Source organism: Bombina bombina, chromosome 2, assembly GCF_027579735.1.
Source record: "Bombina bombina isolate aBomBom1 chromosome 2, aBomBom1.pri, whole genome shotgun sequence".
NCBI lineage: Eukaryota > Metazoa > Chordata > Amphibia > Anura > Bombinatoridae > Bombina > Bombina bombina.
The window spans coordinates 248,458,582-248,483,605 of record NC_069500.1 but is presented as its reverse complement, the minus strand read 5'-3'; the positions used below and the strand labels follow the sequence as shown (position 1 = coordinate 248,483,605).

At 41.1% G+C, this 25,024-nt stretch overlaps 1 protein-coding gene across 1 annotated transcript in view; it reads left to right on the top strand.

Annotated features, from left to right (window-relative positions):
- Window positions 1-25,024, top strand: part of CHD1 (chromodomain helicase DNA binding protein 1) — a gene marked incomplete in the record, with an annotated part of 628,386 nt that overhangs the window by 145,721 nt on the left and 457,641 nt on the right. The window contains 1 exon segment of the mRNA XM_053701514.1: window positions 6,107-6,207. Within this exon segment, the coding sequence (XP_053557489.1) occupies window positions 6,107-6,207 (101 nt within the window).

Below are 25,024 nucleotides of genomic sequence, written 5' to 3'. Positions count from 1 at the left end.
ATCACCCCACTTCTTGGCTATTCGTTAAACTGAATTGTGGGTGTGGTGAGGGGTGTATTTATAGGCATTTTGAGGTTTGGGAAACTTTGCCCCTCCTGGTAGGAATGTATATCCCATACGTCACTAGCTCATGGACTCTTGCTAATATGAAAGAAATGAATTTATCAGGTAAGTTCTTACATAAATTATGTTTTTCCCAAATGAGATGCAGTGGTTTTCTCCCAGTGTTTTTCCTCCCAGTGTAAAGTGCAATAAATCTCCTAAGTGGTGACCCAATCGGTCAGTTCAATTTTCTGCAGTTTTGGTCCTTTCTGCCAAAAAACAAAAGCAATAATAGTGCAGACGTTTTAGACAAAATATTCCTACCAGAGTGTCACTTACCAGTCGACGCGTTTCGGTCATACACTGACCTTTATCAAGACTGAGTCTTGATTTTTAACCATTGTTTCACCTTTTATGTTTGATTAATATTGCACATCATTTAGAGATTGTTAATTTACAATTGTGTAGTAAGATTGTGTGTTTACACTGTTCTTTGATTATCATTTGTTTGGGTATTTTTCAACATTTTTTAAACACTTGATTTGAACACTCGATTTGAAGACACGATTATTTATTTACTTTTTGGCACTTTTACTCACATAAGTTTATTTGAAGACATCCCCAATCAGCCAAAACGCACATTTATATTGCACCCATCCATTTTTGAAATTTTCATCCAACAGCAGATATATCGACTATACTGAACTATCTCTTAAAGTGAAATACTACACATCACATTGCTAGACAATCCACATGATTGCTATTTATTGTTACATGTAAAGACTGTTCAAGTCAAGAATTGTTTCAACTTTTATTTTAAATTGGTTTTAACTTATTGTAAAATCTTGGATCCTTGATTATTATTTTAATGTGTTTATGGTATACTTTTATATTTTTATTGTACTGAATAAATTATTTATTATTCTTTATATATTTTGGACCCGGCCATTTGTCCTTTGGCGCTTTAATTACCTTCTTTCTGATTTCTTGGTGTTCTTCTCATCATTTTTCTTGGCATTCTTTTAGAATTCCTAGAATTTTACAGTTTCTTCAGGATGGTCTGGATAAAGGTTTGTCTGCAAGTTCCTTGAAAGGACAAATCTCTGCTCTTTCTGTTCTTTTTCACAGAAAGATTGCTAGCCTTCCTGATATTTATTGTTTCTTACAAGCGTTGGTTGTTATAAAACCTGTTATTAAGTCACTTTCTCCTCCTTGAACCTATGCATTCGCTGGATATTAAATTACTTTCTTGGAAAGTTTTGTTTCTTTTGGCCATCTCTTCTGCTAGAAGAGTTTCTTAATTATCTGCTCTTTCTTGTGAGTCTCCTTTTCTGATTTTTCATCAGGATAAGGCGGTTTTGCGAACTTCATTTGAATTTTTACCTAAGGTTGTGAATTCTAACAACATTAGTAGAGAAATTGTAGTTCCTTCATTGTGTCCTAATCCTAAGATCTCTAAGGAAAGATCGTTTCATTCTTTGGATGTAGTTAGAGCTTTGAAATATTATGTTGAAGCTACTAAGATTTCCGGAAGACTTCTAGTCTATTTGTTATCTTTTCTGGTTCAAGGAAAGGTCAGAAGGCTTCTGCCATTTCTTTGGCATCGTGGTTAAAGTCTTTGGTTCATCATGTTTATGTTGAGTCAGGTAGAACTCCGCCTCAAAGGATTACAGCTCATTCAACTAGGTCAGTCTCTACTTCCTGGGCATTTAGGAATGAAGCTTCGGTTGATCAGATTTGCAAAGCAGCGACTTGGTCTTCTTTGCATACTTTTACTAAATTCTACCATTTTGATGTGTTTTCTTCCTCAGAAGCAGTCTTTGGTAGAAAAGTACTTTAGGCAGCTGTTTCAGTTTTATTCTTCTGCTTATATTTTCAGTTTTTTTCATTATAAGATTTAAACTTTGTTTTGGGTGTGGATTATTTTTCAGCGGAATTGGCTGTCTTTATTTTATCCCTCCCTCTCTAGTGACTCTTGCGTGGAAGATCCACATCTTGGGTATTCATTATCCCATACGTCACTAGCTCATGGACTCTTGCTAATTACATGAAAGAAAACATAATTTATGTAAGAACTTACCTGATAAATTAATTTTTCATATTAGCAAGAGTCCATGAGGCCCACCCTTTTTTTGTGGTGGTTATGATTTTTTTGTATAAAGCACAATTATTCCAATTCCTTATTTTTTATGCTTTCGCACTTTTTTCTTATCACCCCACTTCTTGGCTATTCGTTAAACTGATTTGTGGGTGTGGTGAGGGGTGTATTTGTAGGCATTTTGAGGTTTGGGAAACTTTGCCCCTCCTGGTGGGAATGTGTATCCCCATACGTCACTAGCTCATGGACTCAATTAAATTATGTTTTTCCTAACTAGAGTCTCTATCTTGGTGGTTTTCAGAGGACCATCTGTCTCAGGGTACATTATTCCGAAGACCATTCTGTGTGATTGTAACCATGGACGCCAGCCTTTCAGGCTGGGGAGTAGTTTGGGGTTCTTTTAAGGCTCAGGGTCTTTGGACTCAAGAGGAGTCTCTTATTCCCATAAACATCTTGGAGGTGAGAGCAATCTACAATGCCTCATCAGCCTGGTCTCAACTAGCTTTAGTCCGGTTTATCAGATTTCAATCGGACAACATCTCCTCTGTGGCTTACATCAATCACCAGGGAGGAACTCGAAGTTCCTTAGCAATGAAGGAGGTGACTCACTTTCTCCAGTGGGGGGGAGTCTCACGATTGTCTCCTCTCTGCCTTCTGCATACCAGGGGTGGACAACTGGGAGGTGGTTTTTCTGAGCAGGCAGACTTTTAATTCCGGGGAGTGGGCTCTCCACCCAGAGGTTTTCAATTGATAATTCTCAGGTGAGGGGTTCCATATTTGCATCTGATGACGTCTCGTCAAAACGCCAAGGTTCCAAAGTACGGTTCAAGATCAAAAGATCCTCAGGCCGCTCTGATAGATGCCCTAGCGGTTCCTTGGATCTTCTCTCTGGCATACCTGTTTCCTCAGTTTGCTCTCCTTCCAAGAGTCATTGCTCGTATCAAACAGGGAGAGAGCATCGGTAATTTTAATAGCTCCTGCATGGCCTCGGAGGATCTAGTTTGCGGATCTGGTAAGGATGTCATCTCTTCCTCCTTGGAGGTTACCTCTGAGGAAGGACCTTCTAATTCAGGGTCCATTCCTCCATCCAAACCTAGATTCTCTGAACCTGACTGCTTGGAGATTGAATACCTAGTTCTGTCTAGACGTGGGTTTTCTGAAGAGATCATTGATACAATGCTTCAGGCTCGCAAACCTGTTACTCGCAAGATCTACCATAAGGTATGACGTAAATATCTTTTATTGGTGCAAATCTAAGGGTTTCTCCTGGAGTCGGGTGAGGATTCCCCATATTTTCTTTTCTTCAGGATGGCCTGGATTAAGGTTTGTCAGTCAGTACTCTGAAGGGTTAGATTTCTGCACTGTCTATTTTTTTTGCACAAAAGTCTGGAAGATTTACCAGATGTTCAAGCTTTTGTTCAGGCCCTGGTCAGAATCAGGCCTGTGTTTAAACCTGTTGCTCCTCCTTGGAGCCTTAATCTTGTTCTTAAAGTTTTGCAACAGGCTCCGTTTGAGCATGTTGTTGATATAAAATTATCTTGAAAGGTTTTGTTTCTTATTGTGATTTCTTCCGCTTGCAGAGTTTGAGCTTTCAGCTCTGCATTGTTATTCCCTGCACCTTATTTTTCATGCAGATGAGGTGGTCCTACGTACTAAGTTGGGTTTTCTCGGATTGTTGAGTTGTGTCGGATCGAAACATTAATTGGGATATTGTTGTTCCTCCTTTTTGTCCTAGTCCTTTTCTAAACGAACGTCTTGCTTAACTTGGATGTTGTGCATGCTCTAAAATTTTACCTACACGCTACTAAAGATTTTCGGCAATCTTCTGCCCTGCTTGTGGTTTTCTCTGGAAAGCGTCAGAAGGCCACTTCTACTACCCTTTCCCTCTGGTTAAGAAGTATGATTCGTTTTGCTTATGAGACAGCTGGACAGCAGCCTCCTGAGAGAATTACGGCTCATTCCACTAGAGCTGTCTCCTCATCCTGGACTTAAAAAAATGAAGCTTCTGTGGAACAGATTTGCAAGGCGGCAACATGGACTTCTTTGCATACTTTTTCCAATTTCTACAAATTTGATACTTTTGCCTCGACTGAGGCTTCTTTTGGGAGAAAGGTTCTTCAAGCGGTGGTGCCTTCTGTTTAGGTCCTCCTGCCTTGTTCTCCCTCCATTTTCACTCAGTGTCCTCTAGCTTTGGGTATTGGTTCCCACTAGTAATTTGAATGACGTTGTGGACTCTCCATGCCATAGGAAAGAAAACAAAATGTGTGCTTACCTGATAAATTTCTTTCTGGGCATGGATAGTCCACAACCCCGCCCTCCTTTTATATATATTTTTTATATATATTTTTTATATATATATATATATATATATATATATATATATATATATATATATATATATATATATATATATATATATATATTTTATATATATATAAATCGGCAGTTCTTTTGAGTAAACCTCAGGCTCCTCTATACCCTTGTGTTTCTTATTTTTCCATTTTTCTTCGGCTGAATGACTGGTGATTATGTGTAAGGGAAGTTACACTTAAAGGGCCATTATACACTCAAAAAATATGGGCTATCTAAATAAAGCATTCCTAGAAGATAGTTTGTAATCGACATCCATTATCAATTTTTCTGCTAAAGCCCCTAAAAATTATTTTAAATTTTGTATTCCTCTGACTGCATATGAATACGTTCGTAGAATCTAATAGCTTCAAAGCAAGGCTTTTTCCTACACTCCCTAACTAGTGTGCTTACAGCCAGCCCCCATGCTGAAGCTTTTTGTGTAATTGATAATTCAGTTCAATTACAATCCCCTAACCTGCACCAGTCCATTTCTCCCTGACTGTTTACACTGGGCACTGATCTCACTCCCCTTCCTTCCTAACCGTAGCATTCTATAGAGTGCAGACAGGTCTGAAATATGACCCTACAATTGTTTTGCAGAGCTGCTTGTGAAGTATTTAGAATGCTGTAGTGAGGACGAGGGGGGGGGGGGGGGGGGGGGAGTGGGATCTCTCCAGGAAGAGTTTTGTGAGATTGCCAAAGTGTTCTGGAGGTGATTGGATGCAGGAAGACCTGTGAAGGGGAATGCTTTTGTGCTCATATACACTGACTTGTCTTATGCTTATAGCCGGGATTGTGAGTTCTAACACATGCAGGGCACACGTTACTTGCTATTATAAAAACATCCTGTCACATAAAAGGCAGGTTCAAAAAGGATTCCCCTTCACAGGTCTTCCTGCATCCAATCACCCCCAGAATACTTTGGCAATCTCACAAAACTCTTCCTGGAGAGATCCCACTCCCCCTCTGTCCTCACTACTGAATTCTAAATACTTCACAAGCAGCTCTGCAAAAGGATTGTAGGGTCATATTTCACAGAGCTGTCTACAAAATCCTACGGTGAGGACAGGAGAGGGAATGAGATCCGTGCCCAGTGAAAACAATCGGGGAGAAACGGACAAGTGCAGGTGAGGGGATTGTAATTGAACTGCATTATCAATTACACAGACAGCTCCATCATGGGGACTGACTGTAAAGCCTGTAAGCACTTCTAGTTAGGGAGTGTAGGAAAAAGCCTTGCTTTGTAGCTATTAGGTTCTATGAACATATTCAAATGCAGTCAGAGGACTAGAAACTTAAAAATCATTTTTATGGGCATTAGCAGAAAAATTGATGTCAATTACAAACTTTATCTTCTTGGAATGCTTTATTTAAATAGCCCATATTTTTTTGAGTGTATGAATGACCCTTTAACAGCTTTGCTGAGGTGCTCTTTGCCGCTTCCTGCTGGTCAGGAGTTGAATATTCCACTAGTAATTGGAATGATGTTGTGGACTCTCCATGCCCCCCGGAAAGAAAGAACTTTATCAGGTAAGCATGCATTTTTTTTTTTTCACAGTGATTATAGTTAAGTATATTTGAATTGCTTTCCCTTAATTTTTTTTTTCTCTGCAGGATAAAAGCTGCATCTCCTGAAGATATAGAGTATTACAACTGTCAACAGGAACTTACTGATGACCTCCATAAACAATATCAAATTGTGGAGAGAATAATAGGTAAAATGGGAAAATAAACTATAAAGGGACATGAAACACATTTCTTTCATGATAGAGAATACAACTTTAAAAATGTTTCCAATTTACTTCTCTTGTTCTTTGTTTAAGAGAGATATAGATAGGTGGTGTGCACATGCCTGGAGTACTACGTGACTGGATATAGTGCTGCCATCTAGTGCTTTTGCTTCATGTATAACATTGTTGCAAAACTGCTGCCATATTTTGCTTCGTACACATGCACGCTCCTGAGCTTACCTTCCTGCTTTTCAACAATGGATAACCAGAAAAACAAGAAAATGTGTTAGGGACAGTCAAGTCCAAAAAAAACTTTCATGTTTTAAATAGGAAATGCAATTTTAAACAACTTCCCAATTTACTTTTATCACCAATTTTGCTTTGTTCTCTTGGTATTCTTAGTTGAAAGCTAAAACTAGGAGGTTCATATGCTAATTTCTTAGACCTTGAAGACTGCCTCTAATCTGAATACATTTTGACTACTAGAGGGCATTAGTTCACATGTTTCATATAGATAACATTGAGCTCATGCACGTAAAGTGACCTAGGACTGAGCACTGATTGGCTAAACCGTATGTCTGTCAAAAGAACTGAAATAAGGGGCAGTCAGCATAAGCTTAGATACAAGATAATTACAGAGGTAAAACATGTATTATAACTGTGTTGGTTATGCAAAACACGGGAATGGGTAATAACGGGATTATCTTTCTTTTTAAACAACAAAATTTCTGGTGTTGAGTGTCACTTTAATAGAAGTAAATTCGAAAGTTGTTTAAAATTCAATATCTGAATCTTGGAATCATTTTTGTGTTTTATGTCCCTTTAATCTCCTGGATAAAAGTAAGTATTATAGAAGTGATTACATCCAAGAAAAAAAAAAACCCAGGCTAACTGCCATTCCCGGAAAAAAAAAACAAAAAAAAAACGAAAGAGAAAAGTTTTCTCCCCTTCTCCTGTCTCCTCCATCTCCTTCCCCTTCTCCTTATTAGGTTTGCACCGATGGTAAGCAAAACATTTTTTAGGATTAAGAGTATAAATTCTGGTGTATTCCGAATGGGGTAAATAAATTGAATCTGGACTGCTTGAGGCCAATCTCTAATTAAAGGGACAGTAAACCTTAAAAATGTTATATAATTCTGCACATAGTGCAGAATTATATAACATTATATTAGCCAAATATTATTTAAACGTAATTTCCCCTATTCATTTTTAAAAGAAAGCGCTGTTTCACAGACCTGTCACAGGAGCTAGCTGCTCTTAGTCTTATGTCTTATGGCGCGGTCGGGCCAGGCTGTGACTATACAGCTGGCTCGATGCGCTGAGGAAATATAACAGACCCGCTCAGCAGAGAGCGGGTCTGTGAAACAGCGCTTTCTTTTAAAAATGAATAGGGGAAATTACATTTAAATAATATTTGGCTAATATAATGTTATATTATCTATTAATTTAGGAGTCTTTGTGGCTTTCCAGTTTTTGAGTATTATATTACGTGCTGCCACAATAGTCAGATTTATCAACTGTTTATCTCCCTTGTCCGCTTTCTACTTTTAATGTTAACATAAAGGTTTATTTCAAGCATTTTATTTTTCACTTATTGAGATAATGTTTGAGCACTGTTTGCAGTATAAAGTATTCTTTCATGTATCTTCAGAGCTTGCAACATACATTTCTTTCATGTAATTGGCAAGAGTCCATGAGCTAGTGACGTATGGGAAATACAATCCTACCAGGAAGGGCAAAGTTCCCCAAACCTCAAAATGCCTATAAATACACCCCTCACCACACCGACAATTCAGTTTTACAAACTTTGCCTCCTATGGAGGTGGTGAAGTAAGTTTGTGCGAAGATTTCTACGTTGACATGCGCTTCTCAGCATTTTAAAGCCCGATTCCTCTCAGAGTACAGCGAATGTCAGAGGGATGTGAAGGGAGTATCACCTATTGAATGCAATGGTTTTCGTCACGGGAGATCTATTTCATAGGTTCTCTGTTATCGGTCGTAGAGATTCATCTCCTACCTCCCTTATCAGTAGAGGTAATGGTATATGAGAGTATATCGTCGATCTGAAAACTGTTTCAGTACTGGTTTGGCTATCTGCTATATGTGGATATGTGTCTTTCGGTAAATGTTTTTATTAAGACACCTCAGCTATGTTTTGGCACTTTATGCATTAATATAAAGTTCTAAATTTATGTATTGTACTTATATTTGCCATGAGTCAGCTTCATGTATTTCCTTTTTGCAGACTGTCAGTTTCATATTTGGGGAAAATTAACATATTAAGAAATATTTTTCTTACCTGGGGTTTAAAATTGACTTCATTTTTCTTTGCAAATTGCGGGCAGGGTTAGGCCCGCGGGTGCGCCAAATGCTAGACTTTATTGCGTCATTCTTGGCGCGGGATTTTTTTTGGCCCGAAAGTACGTCAGTTGACGCACATTTGTCATTTCCGGCGTCATTGTTGACACAGAGTTTCTTACACAAGGTTGCGTCGTTAGTGACGCGAGTGTCCGGACGTTGTTGGTGACAAAAAATTTTCAGTTACGTTGTGCGTCATACTTGGCGCCAAATTTTTTCATTATTTTTTCACCCCATTGCTATTTGCCTCTTGCCTTTTTCTGTGTCAGAGGGCTATGCTATTTGCATTTTTTTCCCACTCCTGAAACTGTCATATAAGGAAATTGATAATTTTGCTTTATATGTTTTTTCTTTTACATTTTGCAAGATGTCTCAATCTGATCCTGTCTCAGAAGTATCTGTTGGAACTTTGCTGCCTGATATCGGTTCTACCAAAGCTAAGTGCATTTGTTGTAAACTTGTGGAGATTCTCTGAATGTCATTTGTAATATTTTTCATGATAAACTTTTACATGCAGATACTGTGTCCTCTTGACATTAAAACTAGTAAACGTATAAATTCTGTTTTCCAGAGGTTTTTCCTATTCCTGATGCTATTTCTGATATGATTTCTAAGGAATGGAATAAGCTGGGTACTTCTTTTATTCCTTCTTCAAGGTTTAAAAAATTGTATCCTTTACCAGCAATTTCAATAGAGTTTTGGGAAAAGATCCCCAAAGTTGATGGGGCTATTTCTACTCTTGCTAAACGTACCACTATTCCTATGGAAGATAGTACTTCTTTTAAAGATCCTTTAGATAGGAAACTTGAATCTTATCTAAGGAAAGCCTATTTATATTCAGGTCATCTTTTCAGGCCTGCAATTTCTTTGGCTGATGTTGCCGCTGCATCAACTTTTTGGTTGGAGAATTTAGCGCAACAAGAATTGGATTCTGACGTATCTAGCATTGTTCGCTTACTGCAACATGCTAATCATTTTATTTGTGATGCCATTTTTGATATTCTCAAAATTTACGTTAGATCCATGTCTTTAGCTATTTGTGGCTTAAATCTTGGAATGCTGATATAACATCTAAGTCTAGATTGCTATCTTTTTCTTTCCAAGGTAATAATTTATTTGGTTTTCAGTTGGCTTCTATTATTTCAACTGTTACTGGGGGGAAGGGAGTTTATTTGCCTAAGGGTAAATCTAAGGCTTCTAACCATTTTCGTTCCTTTCGTCAAAATAAAGAACAAAAACCTAATCCTTCCCCCAAGGAATCTGTTTCCAATTGGAAGCCTTCCTCAAATTGGAATAAATCCAAGCCATTTAAGAAACCAAAGTCAGCCCCTAAGTCCGCATTAAAGTGCGACCCTAATTCCGGCTCAGCTGGTAGGGGGCAGATTAAGGTTTTTCAAGGATGTTTGGATACATTTTGTCCAAAATCATTGGATTCAGAACATTGTCTCTCAGGGGTATTGAAAAGGATTCAGAGTAAGACCTCCTGTGAGAAGATTTTTTCTCACACATCCCAGCAAATCCAGTAAAAGCTCAGGCTTTCCTGAAGGAACAGGGTCTGGGGTTTTATTCAAATCTATTCATTGTCCCAAAGACGGAAAATTCATTCAGACCAGTTCTGGATCTGAAAATTTTGAATCGTTATGTAAGAGTACCAACTTTCAAAATGGTAACTATAAGGACTATTCTGCCTTTTGGTCAGCAAGGACATTATATTTCCACAATAGACTTGCAGGATGCATTCCTTCTTATTCCGATTCATCCAGATTATCAGTTCCTGAGATTCTCTTTTCTAGACAAGCATTACCAATTTGTTGCTCTTCCATTTAGCCTTGCAACAGCTCTAAGAATCTTTTCAACGGTTCTCAGTGCCCTGCTCTCTGTAACCAGAGAGCAGGGTATTGCGGTGTTTCCTTATTTGGACAATATCTTGGTACTAGCTCAGTCTTTACGTTCTGCAGAATCTCACACCAATCAACTAGTGTTGTTTCTTCGGAAACATGGTTGGAGGATCAATTCCTCAGACAAGGGTCACCTTTTTAGGTTTTCAGATAGATTCAGTGTCCATGACTCTGTCTCTAACAGACAAGAGACGTTTAAAATTGGTTGCAGCCTGTCGGCACCTTCAGTCTCATTCATTCCCTTCAGTGGCTATGTTTTTAGGTCTCATGACTGCAGCTTCGGACGCGATCCCCTTTGCTCGTTTTCACATGAGACCTCTCCAGCTTTGTATGCTGAATGAATGGTGCATGGATTATACAAAGATATCACAATTAATATCCTTAAATCCCAATGTTCGACACTCTCTGACGTGGTGGTTTAATCACCAGCGTTTCGTTCAAGGGGCTTCTTTTGTTAGGCCAACCTGGACTGTGATCACAACAGATGTAAATCTTTCAGGTTGGGGAGCTGTTTGGGGATCTCTGTCAGCACAAGGGGTTTGGAAATCTCAAGAGGCGATGTGTTACCTAACAATATTTTAGATCTCCGTGCAATTCTCAGAGCTCTTCAGTTTTGGCCTCTGTTAAAGAGAGAACCGTTCATTTGTTTTCAGACAGACAATATCACAACAGTGGCATATGTCAATCAGGGTGGAACTCACAGTCCCCACGCTATGAAAGAAGTATATCGGATACTTGTTTGGGCGGAATCCAGCTCAGTCTAATTTCTGCGGTTGCTATCCCAGGTGTAGACAATTGGGAGGCAGATTATCTGAGCCGTCAGACTTTACATCCGGGGGAGTGGTCCCTCCATCCAGATGTGTTTTTTCAGATGTGGGGTCTTCCAGAGGTAGATCTGATGGCCTCTCATCTAAACAAGAAACTTCCCAGATACCTGTCCAGGTCCAGGGATTTTCAGGCGGAAGCAGTGGATGCATTGACACTTCCTTGGTGTTATCAACCTGCTTATATGTTCCCGCCTCTAGTTCTTCTTCCAAGAGTGATCTCCAAAATCATCATGTAACAATTGTTTGTGTTGCTGGTGGCTCCAGCATGGCCTCACAGATTTTGGTATGCAGATCTTGTTCGGATGTCCAGTTGCCAACCTTGGCCACTTCCGTTAAGGCCGGACCTATTGTCTCAAGGTCCGTTTTTCCATCAGGATCTCAAATCATTAAATTTGATGGTGTGGAAATTGAAAGCCTAGTGCTAAGTCATAGAGGTTTCTCTGACTCGGTGATTAATACTATGTTACAAGCTTGTATTATCGAGCTTGGAAGACTTGTATTTCATGGTGTTCTTCTCATAAATTTTCTTGGCATTCTTTTAGAATTCCTAGAATTTTACAGTTTATTCAGGATGGTTTGGATAAGGGTTTGTCTGCAAGTTCCTTGAAGGAACACATCTCTGCTCTTTCTGTTTTATTTCACAGAAAGATTGCCAAACTTCCTGATATTCACTGTTTTGTACAGGCTTTGGTTCGTATCAAGCCTGTCATTAAATCAATCTCTCCTCCTTTGAGTCTTAAATTGGTTTTGAGGGCTTTACAGGCTCCTCCATTTGAGCCTATGCATTCTTTGGACATTAAACAACTTTCTTGGAAAGTGTTGTTCCTTTTGGCCATCTCTTCTGCTAGAAGAGTTTCTGAGCTATCTGCTCTTTCTTGTCAATCTCCTTTTCTGATTTTTCATCAGGATAAGGCGGTTTTGCGGACTTCATTTAAATTTTTACCTAAGGTTGTGAATTCTAACAACATTAGTAGAGAAATTGTTGTCCCTTCCTTGTGTCCTAATCCTAAGAATTCTTTGGAAAGATCCTTACATTCTTTGGATGTGGTGAGAGCTTTGAAATATTATGTTGAAGCTACTAAAGATTTCAGGAAGACTTCTAGTCTATTTGTTATATTTTCTGGTTCTAGGAAAGGTCAGAAGGCTTCTGCTATTTCCTTGGCTTCTTGGTTAAAGCTTTTGATTCATCAAGCTTATTTGGAGTCGGGTCAGGCCCCGCCTCAGAGAATTACAGCTCATTCTACTAGATCAGTCTCCACTTCGTGGGCTTTTAAGAATGAAGCTTCAGTTGATCAGATTTGCAAAGCGGCAACTTGGTCCTCTTTGCATACAATTACTAAATTCTACCGTTTTGATGTATTTGCTTCTTCAGAAGCAGTTTTTGGTAGAAAAGTTCTTCAGATAGCTGTTTCAGTTTGATTCTTCTGCTTATGTTTTAAGTTTTTCTTGTCATTAAAGAATAAACTTATAATTTAGGTTGTGGATTATTTTTTCAGCGAGAAATGGCTGTTTTTGTTTTTTTTTTAAATTCTTTTTATTGAGAGTATCACACATGAAAAAACTCAGTTACAGCAGATAGCAAAGGAACATCAGAATCAAGCACCAACACAGTTGGGCACATTGTCGTATATTAATCTTGCAACATAACCTTAGTTCCGATGTTTGTAACATATTTATGTCATGAACTTATCCCAAATGTGTTTACCTCTCACAAATTTTATATTTCTTCTGTTAAGTGTGATCAGTCCACGGGTCATCATTACTTCTGGGATATTACTCCTCCCCAACAGGAAGTGCAAGAGGATTCACCCAGCAGAGCTGCATATAGCTCCTCCCCTCTACGTCACTCCCAGTCATTCTCTTGCACCCAACAACTAGATAGGATGTGTGAGAGGACTATGGTGATTATACTTAGTTTTATATCTTCAATCAAAAGTTTGTTATTTTAAAATAGCACCGGAGTGTGTTATTACCTCTCTGGCAGAGTTTGAAGAAGAATCTACCAGAGTTTTACTATGATTTTAGCCGGAGTAGTTAAGATCATATTGCTGTTTCTCGGCCATCTGAGGAGAGGTAAACTTCAGATCAGGGGACAGCGGGCAGATGAATCTGCATAGAGGTATGTAGCAGCTTTTATTTTCTGACAATGGAATTGATGAGAAAATCCTGCCATACCGATATAATGTCATGTATGTATACTTTACACTTCAGTATTCTGGGGAATGGTACTTCACTGGAATTACACTGTAAGAAGTACATAAAACTTTTTAATAACTAAGAAATTATGTTTAACGTTTTTGCTGGAATGTAAAATCGTTTTCATTTGCTGAGGTACTGAGTGAATAAATGTTTGGGCACTATTTTTCCACTTGGCAGTTGCTTGATCTTTTTTCTGACAGTTTCTGTTCTCTCTCACTGCTGTGTGTGAGGGGGAGGGGCCGTTTTTTGGCGCTTTTGCTACGCATCAGAAATTTCAGTCAGCAGCTCATTGTATTTCCTGCATGATCCGGTTCATCTCTACAGACCTCAGGGGTCTTCAAAACTTGTTTTGAGGGAGGTAATTTCTCTCAGCAGAGCTGTGAGATTATAGTTGACTGAGATAAAAAACGTTTATTCTGTAATTTTTTTCTGCTTTCAGAATTTGTTGTCTTTTGCTAATGGGATCAAACCTTTGCTAAAGTTGTGTTGTTTACAAGGATTGAGGCTATAATTGTTTCAATTTATTAATTTTCAACTGTCATAAATCTTCTGTGCTTCTTAAAGGCACAGTACGTTTTTAATAATATTCTAATAGAATTGTATTCCAAGTTGCAAGTTTATTTGCTAGTGTGTTAAACATGTCTGATTCAGAGGAAGATACCTGTGTCATTTGTTGCAATGCCAAAGTGGAGCCCAATAGAAATTTATGTACTAACTGTATTGATGCTACTTTAAATAAAAGTCAATCTGTACAAATTGAACAAATTTCACCAAACAACGAGGGGAGAGTTATGCCGACTAACTCGCCTCACGTGTCAGTACCTGCATCTCCCGCTCGGGAGGTGCGCGATATGGTGGCGCCCAGTACAGCTGGGCGGCCATTACAGATAACTTTACAAGATATGGCCACTGTTATGACTGAAGTTTTGGCTAAATTACCAGAACTAAGAGGCAAGCGTGATCACTCTGGGGTGAGAACAGAGTGCGCTGATAATATTAGGGCCATGTCAGACACTGCGTCACAGGTGGCAGAACATGAGGACGGAGAACTTCATTCTGTGGGTGACGGTTCTGATCCAAACAGACTGGATTCAGATATTTCAAATTTTAAATTTAAGCTGGAAAACCTCCGTGTATTACTAGGGGAGGTGTTAGCGGCTCTGAATGATTGTAACACAGTTGCAATACCAGAGAAAATGTGTAGGTTGGATAAATATTTTGCGGTACCGGCGAGTACTGATGTTTTTCCTATACCTAAGAGACTTACTGAAATTGTTACTAAGGAGTGGGATAGACCCGGTGTGCCGTTCTCACCCCCTCCGATATTTAGAAAAATGTTTCCAATAGACGCCACCACACGGGACTTATGGCAAACGGTCCCTAAGGTGGAGGGAGCAGTTTCTACTTTAGCTAAGCGTACCACTATCCCGGTGGAGGATAGCTGTGCTTTTTCAGATCCAATGGATAAAAAATTAGAGGGTTACCTTAAGAAAATGTTTGTTCAACAAGGTTTTATATTGCAACCCCTTGCATGCATTGCGCCGGTCACGGCTGCAGCGGCATTCTGGATTGAGTCTCTGGAAGAGAACATTAGTTCAGCTACTCTGGACGACATTACGGACAGGCTTAGAGTCCTTAAACTAGCTAATTCATTTCGGAGGCCGTAGTACATTTAACTAAACTTACGGCTAAGAATTCAGGATTCGCCATTCAGGCACGCAGGGCGCTGTGGCTAAAATCCTGGTCAGCTGATGTTACTTCTAAGTCTAAATTGCTTAATATAGCTTTTAAAGGGCAGTCCTTATTTGGGCCTGGTTTGAAAGAAATTATCGCTGACATTACAGGAGGTAAAGGCCACGCCCTGCCTCAAGACAGGGCCAAACCTAAGGCCAAACAGTCTAATTTTCGTTCCTTTCGGAATTTCAAAGCAGGAGCAGCATCAACTTCCTCTGCCCCAAAGCAAGAAGGATCTGTTGCTCGCTACAGACAAAACTGGAGACCTAACCAGTCTTGGAACAAGGGCAAGCAGGCCAGGAAACCTGCTGCTGCCCCTAAAACAGCATGAATTGAGGGCCCCCGATCCGGGATCGGATCTAGTGGGGGGCAGACTTTCTCTCTTCGCCCAGGCTTGGGCAAGAGATGTCCAGGATCCCTGGGCGCTAGAGATAATATCTCAGGGATACCTTCTGGACTTCAAATACTCTCCTCCAAGAGAGAGATTTCATCTGTCAAGGTTGTCAACAATCCAGACAAAGAAAGAGGCGTTTCTACGCTGCGTACAAGAGCTCTTGTTAATGGGAGTAATCCATCCAGTTCCACGGTCGGAACAGGGACAAGGGTTTTACTCAAATCTGTTTGTGGTTCCCAAAAAAGAGGGAACTTTCAGACCAATCCTGGACTTAAAGATCCTAAACAAATTCCTAAGAGTTCCATCGTTCAAGATGGAGACTATTCGGACAATTTTACCTATGATCCAAGAGGGTCAGTACATGACCACTGTAGATTTAAAAGATGCTTACCTTCACATACCGATTCACAAAGATCATTACCGGTACCTAAGGTTTGCCTTCCTAGACAGGCATTACCAGTTTGTGGCTCTTCCATTCGGATTGGCTACAGCTCCAAGAATCTTCACAAAGGTTCTGGGTGCTCTTCTGGCGGTACTAAGACCGCGGGGAATCTCGGTAGCTCCATACCTAGACGACATTCTGATACAAGCTTCAAGCTTTCAAACTGCCAAGTTTCATACAGAGTTAGTACTGGCATTTCTAAGGTCACATGGATGGAAGGTGAACGAAAAGAAAAGTTCACTCGTTCCACTCACAAGAGTTCCCTTCCTGGGGACTCTTATAGATTCTGTAGAAATGAAGATTTACCTGACAGAGGACAGGCTAGCAAGACTTCAAAGTGCTTGCCGCACCCTTCATTCCATTCAACACCCGTCAGTGGCTCAATGCATGGAGGTAATCGGCTTAATGGTAGCGGCAATGGACATAGTACCCTTTGCACGCTTACACCTCAGACCACTGCAACTGTGCATGCTAAGTCAGTGGAATGGGGATTACTCAGACTTGTCCCCTTCTCTGAATCTGGATCAAGAGACCAGAAATTCTCTATGGTGGCTTTCTCGGCCACATCTGTCCAGGGGGATGCCATTCAGCAGACCAGACTGGACAATTGTAACAACAGACGCCAGCCTTCTAGGTTGGGGTGCCGTCTGGAATTCTCTGAAGGCTCAGGGACAATGGAGTCAGGAGGAGAGTCTCCTGCCAATAAACATTCTGGAATTGAGAGCAGTTCTCAATGCCCTCCTGGCTTGGCCCCAGTTGACAACTCGGGGGTTCATCAGGTTTCAGTCGGACAACATCACGACTGTAGCTTACATCAACCATCAGGGAGGGACAAGAAGCTCCCTAGCTATGATGGAAGTATCAAAGATAATTCTCTGGGCAGAGTCTCACTCTTGCCACCTGTCAGCAATCCACATCCCGGGAGTGGAGAACTGGGAGGCGGATTTCTTAAGTCGTCAGACTTTTCATCCGGGGGAGTGGGAACTTCATCCGGAGGTCTTTGCCCAAATACTTCGACGTTGGGGCAAACCAGAGATAGATCTCATGGCGTCTCGACAGAACGCCAAGCTTCCTCGTTACGGGTCCAGATCCAGGGATCCAGGAGCTGTCCTGATAGATGCTCTGACAGCACCTTGGGACTTCAGGATGGCTTACGTGTTTCCACCCTTCCCGTTACTTCCTCGATTGATTGCCAGAATCAAACAAGAGAGAGCATCAGTGATTCTAATAGCACCTGCGTGGCCACGCAGGACTTGGTATGCAGACCTGGTGGACATGTCATCCTGTCCACCTTGGTCTCTACCTCTGAAACAGGACCTTCTGATACAGGGTCCCTTCAAACATCAAAATCTAACTTCTCTGAAGCTGACTGCTTGGAAATTGAACGCTTGATTTTATCAAGACGTGGGTTTTCTGAGTCAGTTATTGATACCTTAATACAGGCTAGGAAACCTGTTACCAGAAAGATTTACCATAAGATATGGCGTAAATACCTATATTGGTGTGAATCCAAAGGTTACTCTTGGAGTAAGGTTAGGATTCCTAGGATATTGTCTTTTCTACAAGAAGGTTTAGAAAAGGGTTTATCTGCTAGTTCATTAAAGGGACAGATCTCAGCTCTGTCCATTCTGTTACACAAACGTCTGTCAGAAGTTCCTGACGTCCAGGCTTTTTGTCAGGCTTTGACCAGGATTAAGCCTGTGTTTAAAACTGTTGCTCCACCATGGAGTTTAAACCTTGTTCTTAATGTTTTTCAGGGCGTTCCGTTTGAACCCCTTCATTCCATTGATATAAAGTTGTTATCTTGGAAAGTTCTATTTTTAATGGCTATTTCCTCGGCTCGAAGAGTCTCTGAATTATCAGCCTTACATTGTGATTCTCCTTATTTGATTTTTCATTCGGATAAGGTAGTCCTGCGTACTAAACCTGGGTTCTTACCTAAGGTAGTTACTAACAGGAATATCAATCAAGAGATTGTTGTTCCTTCTTTATTCCCAAATCCTTCTTCAAAGAAGGAACGTCTACTGCACAACCTGGATGTAGTCCGTGCTCTAAAATTTTACTTACAGGCAACTAAGGAATTTCGACAAACGTCTTCTCTGTTTGTCATTTACTCTGGGCAGAGGAGAGGTCAAAAAGCTTCCGCTACCTCTCTTTCTTTTTGGCTTCGTAGCATAATTCGTTTAGCTTATGAGACTGCTGGACAGCAGCCTCCTGAAAGAATTACAGCTCATTCTACTAGAGCTGTGGCTTCCACTTGGGCCTTCAAGAATGAGGCCTCTGTTGAACAGATTTGCAAGGCTGCAACTTGGTCTTCGCTTCATACTTTTTCCAAATTTTACAAATTTGACACTTTTGCTTCATCGGAGGCTATTTTTGGGAGAAAGGTTCTTCAGGCAGTGGTTCCTTCTGTATAAAGAGCCTGCCTATCCCTCCCGTCATCCGTGTACTTTTGCTTTGGTATTGGTATCCCAGAAGTAATGATGACCCGTGGACTGATCACACTTAACAGAAGAAAACATAATTTATGCTTACCTGATAAATTCCTTTCTTCTGTAGTGTGATCAGTCCACGGCCCGCCCTGTTTTTAAGGCAGGTAAATATTTTTTAATTTATACTCCAGTCACCACTTCACCCTTGACTTTTCCTTTCTCGTTGGTCCTTGGTCGAATGACTGGGAGTGACGTAGGGGGGAGGAGCTATATGCAGCTCTGCTGGGTGAATCCTCTTGCACTTCCTGTTGGGGAGGAGTAATATCCCAGAAGTAATGATGACCCGTGGACTGATCACACTACAGAAGAAAGGAATTTATCAGGTAAGCATAAATTATGTTATCTGCTAGTTCATTAAAGGGACAGATCTCAGCTCTGTCCATTCTGTTACACAAACGTCTGTCAGAAGTTCCTGACGTCCAGGCTTTTTGTCAGGCTTTGGCCAGGATTAAGCCTGTGTTTAAAACTGTTGCTCCACCATGGAGTTTAAACCTTGTTCTTAATGTTTTACAGGGCGTTCCGCTTGAACCCCTTCATTCCATTGATATAAAGTTGTTATCTTGGAAAGTTCTATTTTTAATGGCTATTTCCTCGGCTCGAAGAGTCTCTGAATTATCAGCCTTACATTGTGATTCTCCTTATTTGATTTTTCATTCGGATAAGGTAGTTCTGCGTACTAAACCTGGGTTCTTACCTAAGGTAGTCACTAACAGGAATATCAATCAAGAGATTGTTGTTCCTTCTTTGTGCCCAAATCCTTCTTCGAAGAAGGAACGTCTACTGCACAACCTGGACGTAGTCCGTGCTCTAAAATTTTACTTACAGGCAACTAAGGAATTTCGACAAACGTCTTCTCTGTTTGTCGTTTACTCTGGTCAGAGGAGAGGTCAAAAGGCTTCTGCTACCTCTCTTTCTTTTTGGCTTCGTAGCATAATTCGTTTAGCTTATGAGACTGCTGGACAGCAGCCTCCTGAAAGAATTACAGCTCATTCTACTAGAGCTGTGGCTTCCACTTGGGCCTTCAAGAATGAGGCCTCTGTTGAGCAGATTTGCAAGGCTGCAACTTGGTCTTCGCTTCATACTTTTTCCAAATTTTACAAATTTGACACTTTTGCTTCCTCTGAGGCTATTTTTGGGAGAAAGGTTCTTCAGGCAGTGGTTCCTTCTGTATAAAGAGCCTGCCTATCCCTCCCGTCATCCGTGTACTTTTGCTTTGGTATTGGTATCCCAGAAGTAATGATGACCCGTGGACTGATCACACTTAACAGAAGAAAACATAATTTATGCTTACCTGATAAATTCCTTTCTTCTGTAGTGTGATCAGTCCACGGCCCGCCCTGTTTTTAAGGCAGGTAAATATTTTTTAAGTTATACTCCAGTCACCACTACACCCTTGGCTTCTCCTTTCTCGTTGGTCCTTGGTCGAATGACTGGGAGTGACGTAGAGGGGAGGAGCTATATGCAGCTCTGCTGGGTGAATCCTCTTGCACTTCCTGTTGGGGAGGAGTAATATCCCAGAAGTAATGATGACCCGTGGACTGATCACACTACAGAAGAAAGGAATTTATCAGGTAAGCATAAATTATGTTTTTATAATACTCCCCACTCCCACCCCTCCGCTCCCCCCAACTTTTACCCAAACTGTCAAAACTCCCTCCCACACCCTGTAATCCCAAACTTATAGGACCTCATGAGTTAGCTTTTTAAGATGTCACTTAGTGAGCAGCGTGAAGAGGGGGAGAAAAAAAAAAAGAGGGAAAGGAGGGGAAAGGAAGGGATATAATTGTCTCTCCCACCTCCCTCTCCTTCTGTAGTCTTTAAGAGTTCCTTGGATAAAGTATGTGTGCCCACTTGCCCCTCAAGGAGTTCTCCAAGAATATCTCAGAGTGCTGAAATGGTAGTAAAATCTGTAATTGAATTTGGAGTTCAAAAGTCAAAATCAGTCTGCGCCATTTCTTTAAAAACAAGTTAAGCCTATTACCGACATCTACCCTGGTGTCTACCTGTTCTATAAATAAGTGAGTTTTCAGGATGTTACGAAAGTAAGCTATAGTAGGTCTTGTCCTCTTGGTCCAATGATTTAGGATACACTTTCGTGCAAGTAGGATAGTCATGGTCAATTCTATGTCACAGTGTTTATATTGGGCATCCCAGTTTAGAAACAAGATATCTGTGGAATTGAGGGAGATTGGGATCTTCAATTTCTTGTTGATCCAGTATTGCAATTGATGCCAGAATTGTCGAATCACTGGGCAATCCCATATGCAGTGTAACAGACCCGGGGCCTCCGCCGCACATTTAGAACATTTATTAGGGCAGTTAGGCTGTTTTTATTTTTATCCCTCCCTCTCTAGTGACTCTTGCGTGGAGTTCCACATCTTGGGTATTGCTATCCCATACGTCACTAGCTCATGGACTCTTGCCAATTATATGAAAGAAAACATAATTTAAGAATTTACCTGATAAATTCATTTCTTTCATATTGGCAAGAGTCCATGAGGCCCACCCTTTTTTTGGTGGTTATGATTTTTTTGTATAAAGCACAATTATTTCCAAATTCCTTTGTTGATGCTTTTTACTCCTTTCTTTATCACCCCACTACTTGGCTATTCGTTAAACTGAATTGTGGGTGTGGTGAGGGGTGTATTTGTAGGCATTTTGAGGTTTGGGAAACTTTGCCCCTCCTGGTAGGATTGTATATCCCATATGTCACTAGCTCATGGACTCTTGCCAATATGAAAGAAATTAATTTATCAGGTAAATTCTTGCATAAATTATGTTTTTCCCCAGAGCCGGAAGCTCAAATTGTTGTTTATCCCCCCCCCCCAAAAATAAAATATCTCTCCATCCATGTAACATTAAGATTAGACATGCAAAATGTCTTTTCTTTCTAATGACACGATGAGTCCACGGATCATCTAACTACTATTTTGAATATCACTGTTAAATATCACCTCCCTTCCCTCCAACCCCAGTCATTCTCTTTGCCTACGTTAGAGCAAGGAAGTGGTAAAGTTAGGTGTTAAAGATTCTTCAAGTAAGATTTTATTATTTTTTTAAGTAGTACAAGATTGTGCTAGTTTGTTCTGGGGTGTAGCCGTAGTCCATATGAGTCTCTTCAGTGGAGCAGTGGTGGCTTTAGAGTAATGGGAACTTGTGCAACATAATTCTCCCTGCGCCTCCCATGTAATTTATGCTGCCCTAACTCTGAAAGCATGAGTAAGATTACTCAGTCTTTGTCTCTTTTTTCCACAGGTTCATGTGTGGGAGAGGACCTCTCAAACTTGGTGAGCTTACTTGCTGTCTGGCAGGTTTGAGGTAAGTGCTGACTTTATTTTTTTCTGGGTCTGGGAAAATAAAAGAACTCAAAAAAAGTTTGGGCACTTTATTCACATGGGACACATAAATTCTCCTATTGAGGGAGGGGACTTATGTAGACAGCGTTTTATGCAGGCACTGGATTTGAGGAGGTATATTAGGCTCAGTTTTTTCAGTGGTTTCACTGCTCCCGGTGGCTTAACTTAAGAATAAGATGCCGACCGGGACATTCCTTTTTTGAGACGCCCATGATGGGATTCTATGAAGGAGTCTCGGCAAACAGCCAGAGTGGAAATTGCCCCTTCCACCTTGGGTACTAAGAGGACTACTATCCCCATAGAGGATAGTTGTGCTTTTAAGGATCCTATGGACAAAAAAATAGAGGGGTTACTCAAGAAGATGTATGTACACCAGGGTTTTCAATGGCAACCTGCAGTGTGCATTGCTATCGTCACTAGTGCGGCGGCATACTGGTTTGATGCATTGTCTGATTCTATTAGGACAGACACTCCCCTTGAAGAGATCCAGGATAGTATAAAGACCCTTACGTTGGCCAATTCCTTTATTATGGATGCTTCCCTACAGGTTATTAAACTGGGAGCAAAGATTTTGGGTTTTGCTGTGCTAGCCCGCAGAGCTTTTATGGTTAAAATCTTGGTCTGCGGATGTGTCATCTAAGTCTAAACTTTTGGTGATTCCTTACAAGGGAAAGACCTTGTTTGGACCGGGTTTGACAGAAATAATTTCTGACATAACGGGAGGAAAAGGTAATTTTCTCCCTCAGGATAAGAGAACCAAACAAAAGGGACGTCAGAGTAATTTTCGTTCCTTTCGAAATTTCAAGGGAAATCCTTTCACTTCCTCTTCCAAGCAGGAGCAGTCCAAACCTTCCTGGAGACCCAATCAGTCTTGAAACAAGGGAAAACAATCCAAAAAGCCTGCTATTGAATCAAAGACGGCATGAAGGGCCTGCCCCGATCCGGGACCGGATCTTGTAGGGGCAGACTTTCCTTCACTCAGGCTTTGGTTCGAGATGTTCAGGATCCCTGGGCAGTGGACATCGTGTCCCAGGGATACAAACTAGAGTTTAAGAACTTTCCTCCCAGGGGCAGGTTTCTGCTTTCAAGATTGTCTGTAGAACAGACAAAAAGAGGCGTTCTTACACTATGTATGTGACCTCTCCGACCTGGGAGTGATAGTTTCTGTTTCGACGCAGGAACGGGGTCTGGGGTTCTATTCCAATCTGTTTGTGGTTCCCAAAAAGCAGGGAATCTTTAGACCAATTTTAGATCTCAAGAGTCTAAACAAATTCCTCAGGGTACCGTCCTTCAAGATGGAAACTATTCGTTCCATTTTTCCTTTGATCCAAGAGGGTCAATTTATGACAACAGTGTATTTAAAGGACGCATACCTGCATGTTCCCATCCACAGGGACCATCGCAAGCTTCTAAGGTTTGCATTTCTAGACAAACACTTCCAGTTTGTGGCTCTTCTATTTGGCCTTGCCACAGCTCCCAGAATTTTCTCGAAGGTTCTGGGATACATGTTGGTGGTGCTCCGATTGCAGGGCATTGCAGTGGCGCCTTATTTGGACGACATCCTGGTCCAGGCGCCATCCTTTCAACAAGCAAGATCCCACACGGGAATGTTATCTTTCCTGCGATCTCACGGATGGAAAGTAAATTTTTTAAAAAGCTCCTTAGTTCCAAATACAAGGGTAATCTTCTTGGGAACCATAATAGATTCCTTATTAATGAAGATTTTTCTGACAGAAGTCAAGAAATCAAAGATTTTCGATTCTTGCCTAGCGCTTCAGTCCTCTCCTCGGCCATCAGCGGCTCAGTGCATGAAGGTAATCGGGCTGATGGTAGCGGCAATGGACATCATCCCGTTTGCCCGTTTCCACCTCAGACCTCTGCAGTTAAACATACTCAGTCAGTGGAACGGAGATTATGTGGATTTGTCTCCACGAATACAGCTGGAGCAGGAGACAAATGATTCTCTTCTTTGGTGGTTGTCTCAGGATCACCTCTCCCAGGGAACCTGCTTTCGCAGACCCTCTTGGATTATTGTGAAAACAGACGCCTCCCTTCTGTGATGGGGAGCAGTCTGGTGCTCTCTAAAGGCTCAGGGAACTTGGACTCAGTCGGAGTCTGTTCTGCCCTTTAACATTCTGGAGCTGAGAGCAATCTTCAATGCTCTTCTGGCCTGGCCCCAGTTAGCTTTGGCCCGGTTCATCAGGTTCCAGTTGGACAACATAACTTCAGGGGCTTACATCAACCATCAGGGAGGAACGCAGAGTTCCTTAGCCATGACAGAAGTAGCCAAGATATTTCGGTGGGCGGAGACCCACAATTGCTGTCCGTCGGCGAGCCACATCCCAGGGGTGGACAACTGGGAGGCGGACTTCCTGAGCAGGTAGACCTTTCACCCGGGGGAGTGGGAACTCCATCTGGAAGTGTTTTCCAGCCTGATTCTCAAATGGGGTCAGCCGGAATTGGATCTCATGGCATCTTGGCAAAATGCCAAGCTTCCGAGGTACGGGTCGAGGTCAAGGGACCCTCAGGCTGTACTGATAGAAACCTTGGAATTATAGTTTTGCATACCTATTTACTCCGTTCGCTCTTCTATCTTGTGTCATTGCTCGAATCAAGCAGGAGAGGGCGTTGTGATCCTCATTGCTCCGGCATGGCCTCGCAGGATTTGTTATGCAGATCGGGTGGACATGTCATCTCTTCCACCTTGGAGACTTCCGTTGAGGGAAGGACCTTCTACTTTATGGGCCCTTCCTTCATCCAAATCTAGTTTCTCTGAAGCTGAATGCTTGGAGATTGAACGCTTAATTTTATCCAAGCGGGGATTTTCGGAATCGGTCATAGAGACCATGATTCAGGCTCGTAAACCTATGACTAGAAAGATTTACCACAAGATATGGCATAAATATCTATATTGGTGTGAATCCAAGGGCTACTTTTGGAGTAGAGCTAGGATCCCTAGAATTCTGTCCTTTCACCAAGAATGTTTGGAGAAGGGATTATCGGCAAGTTCCCTAAAGGGTCAAATATCTGCCTTGTCTATTTTGTTACATAAACGTCTGGCGGATGTACCAATCGTTTTGTCAGGCCTTGGTCAGGATCAGG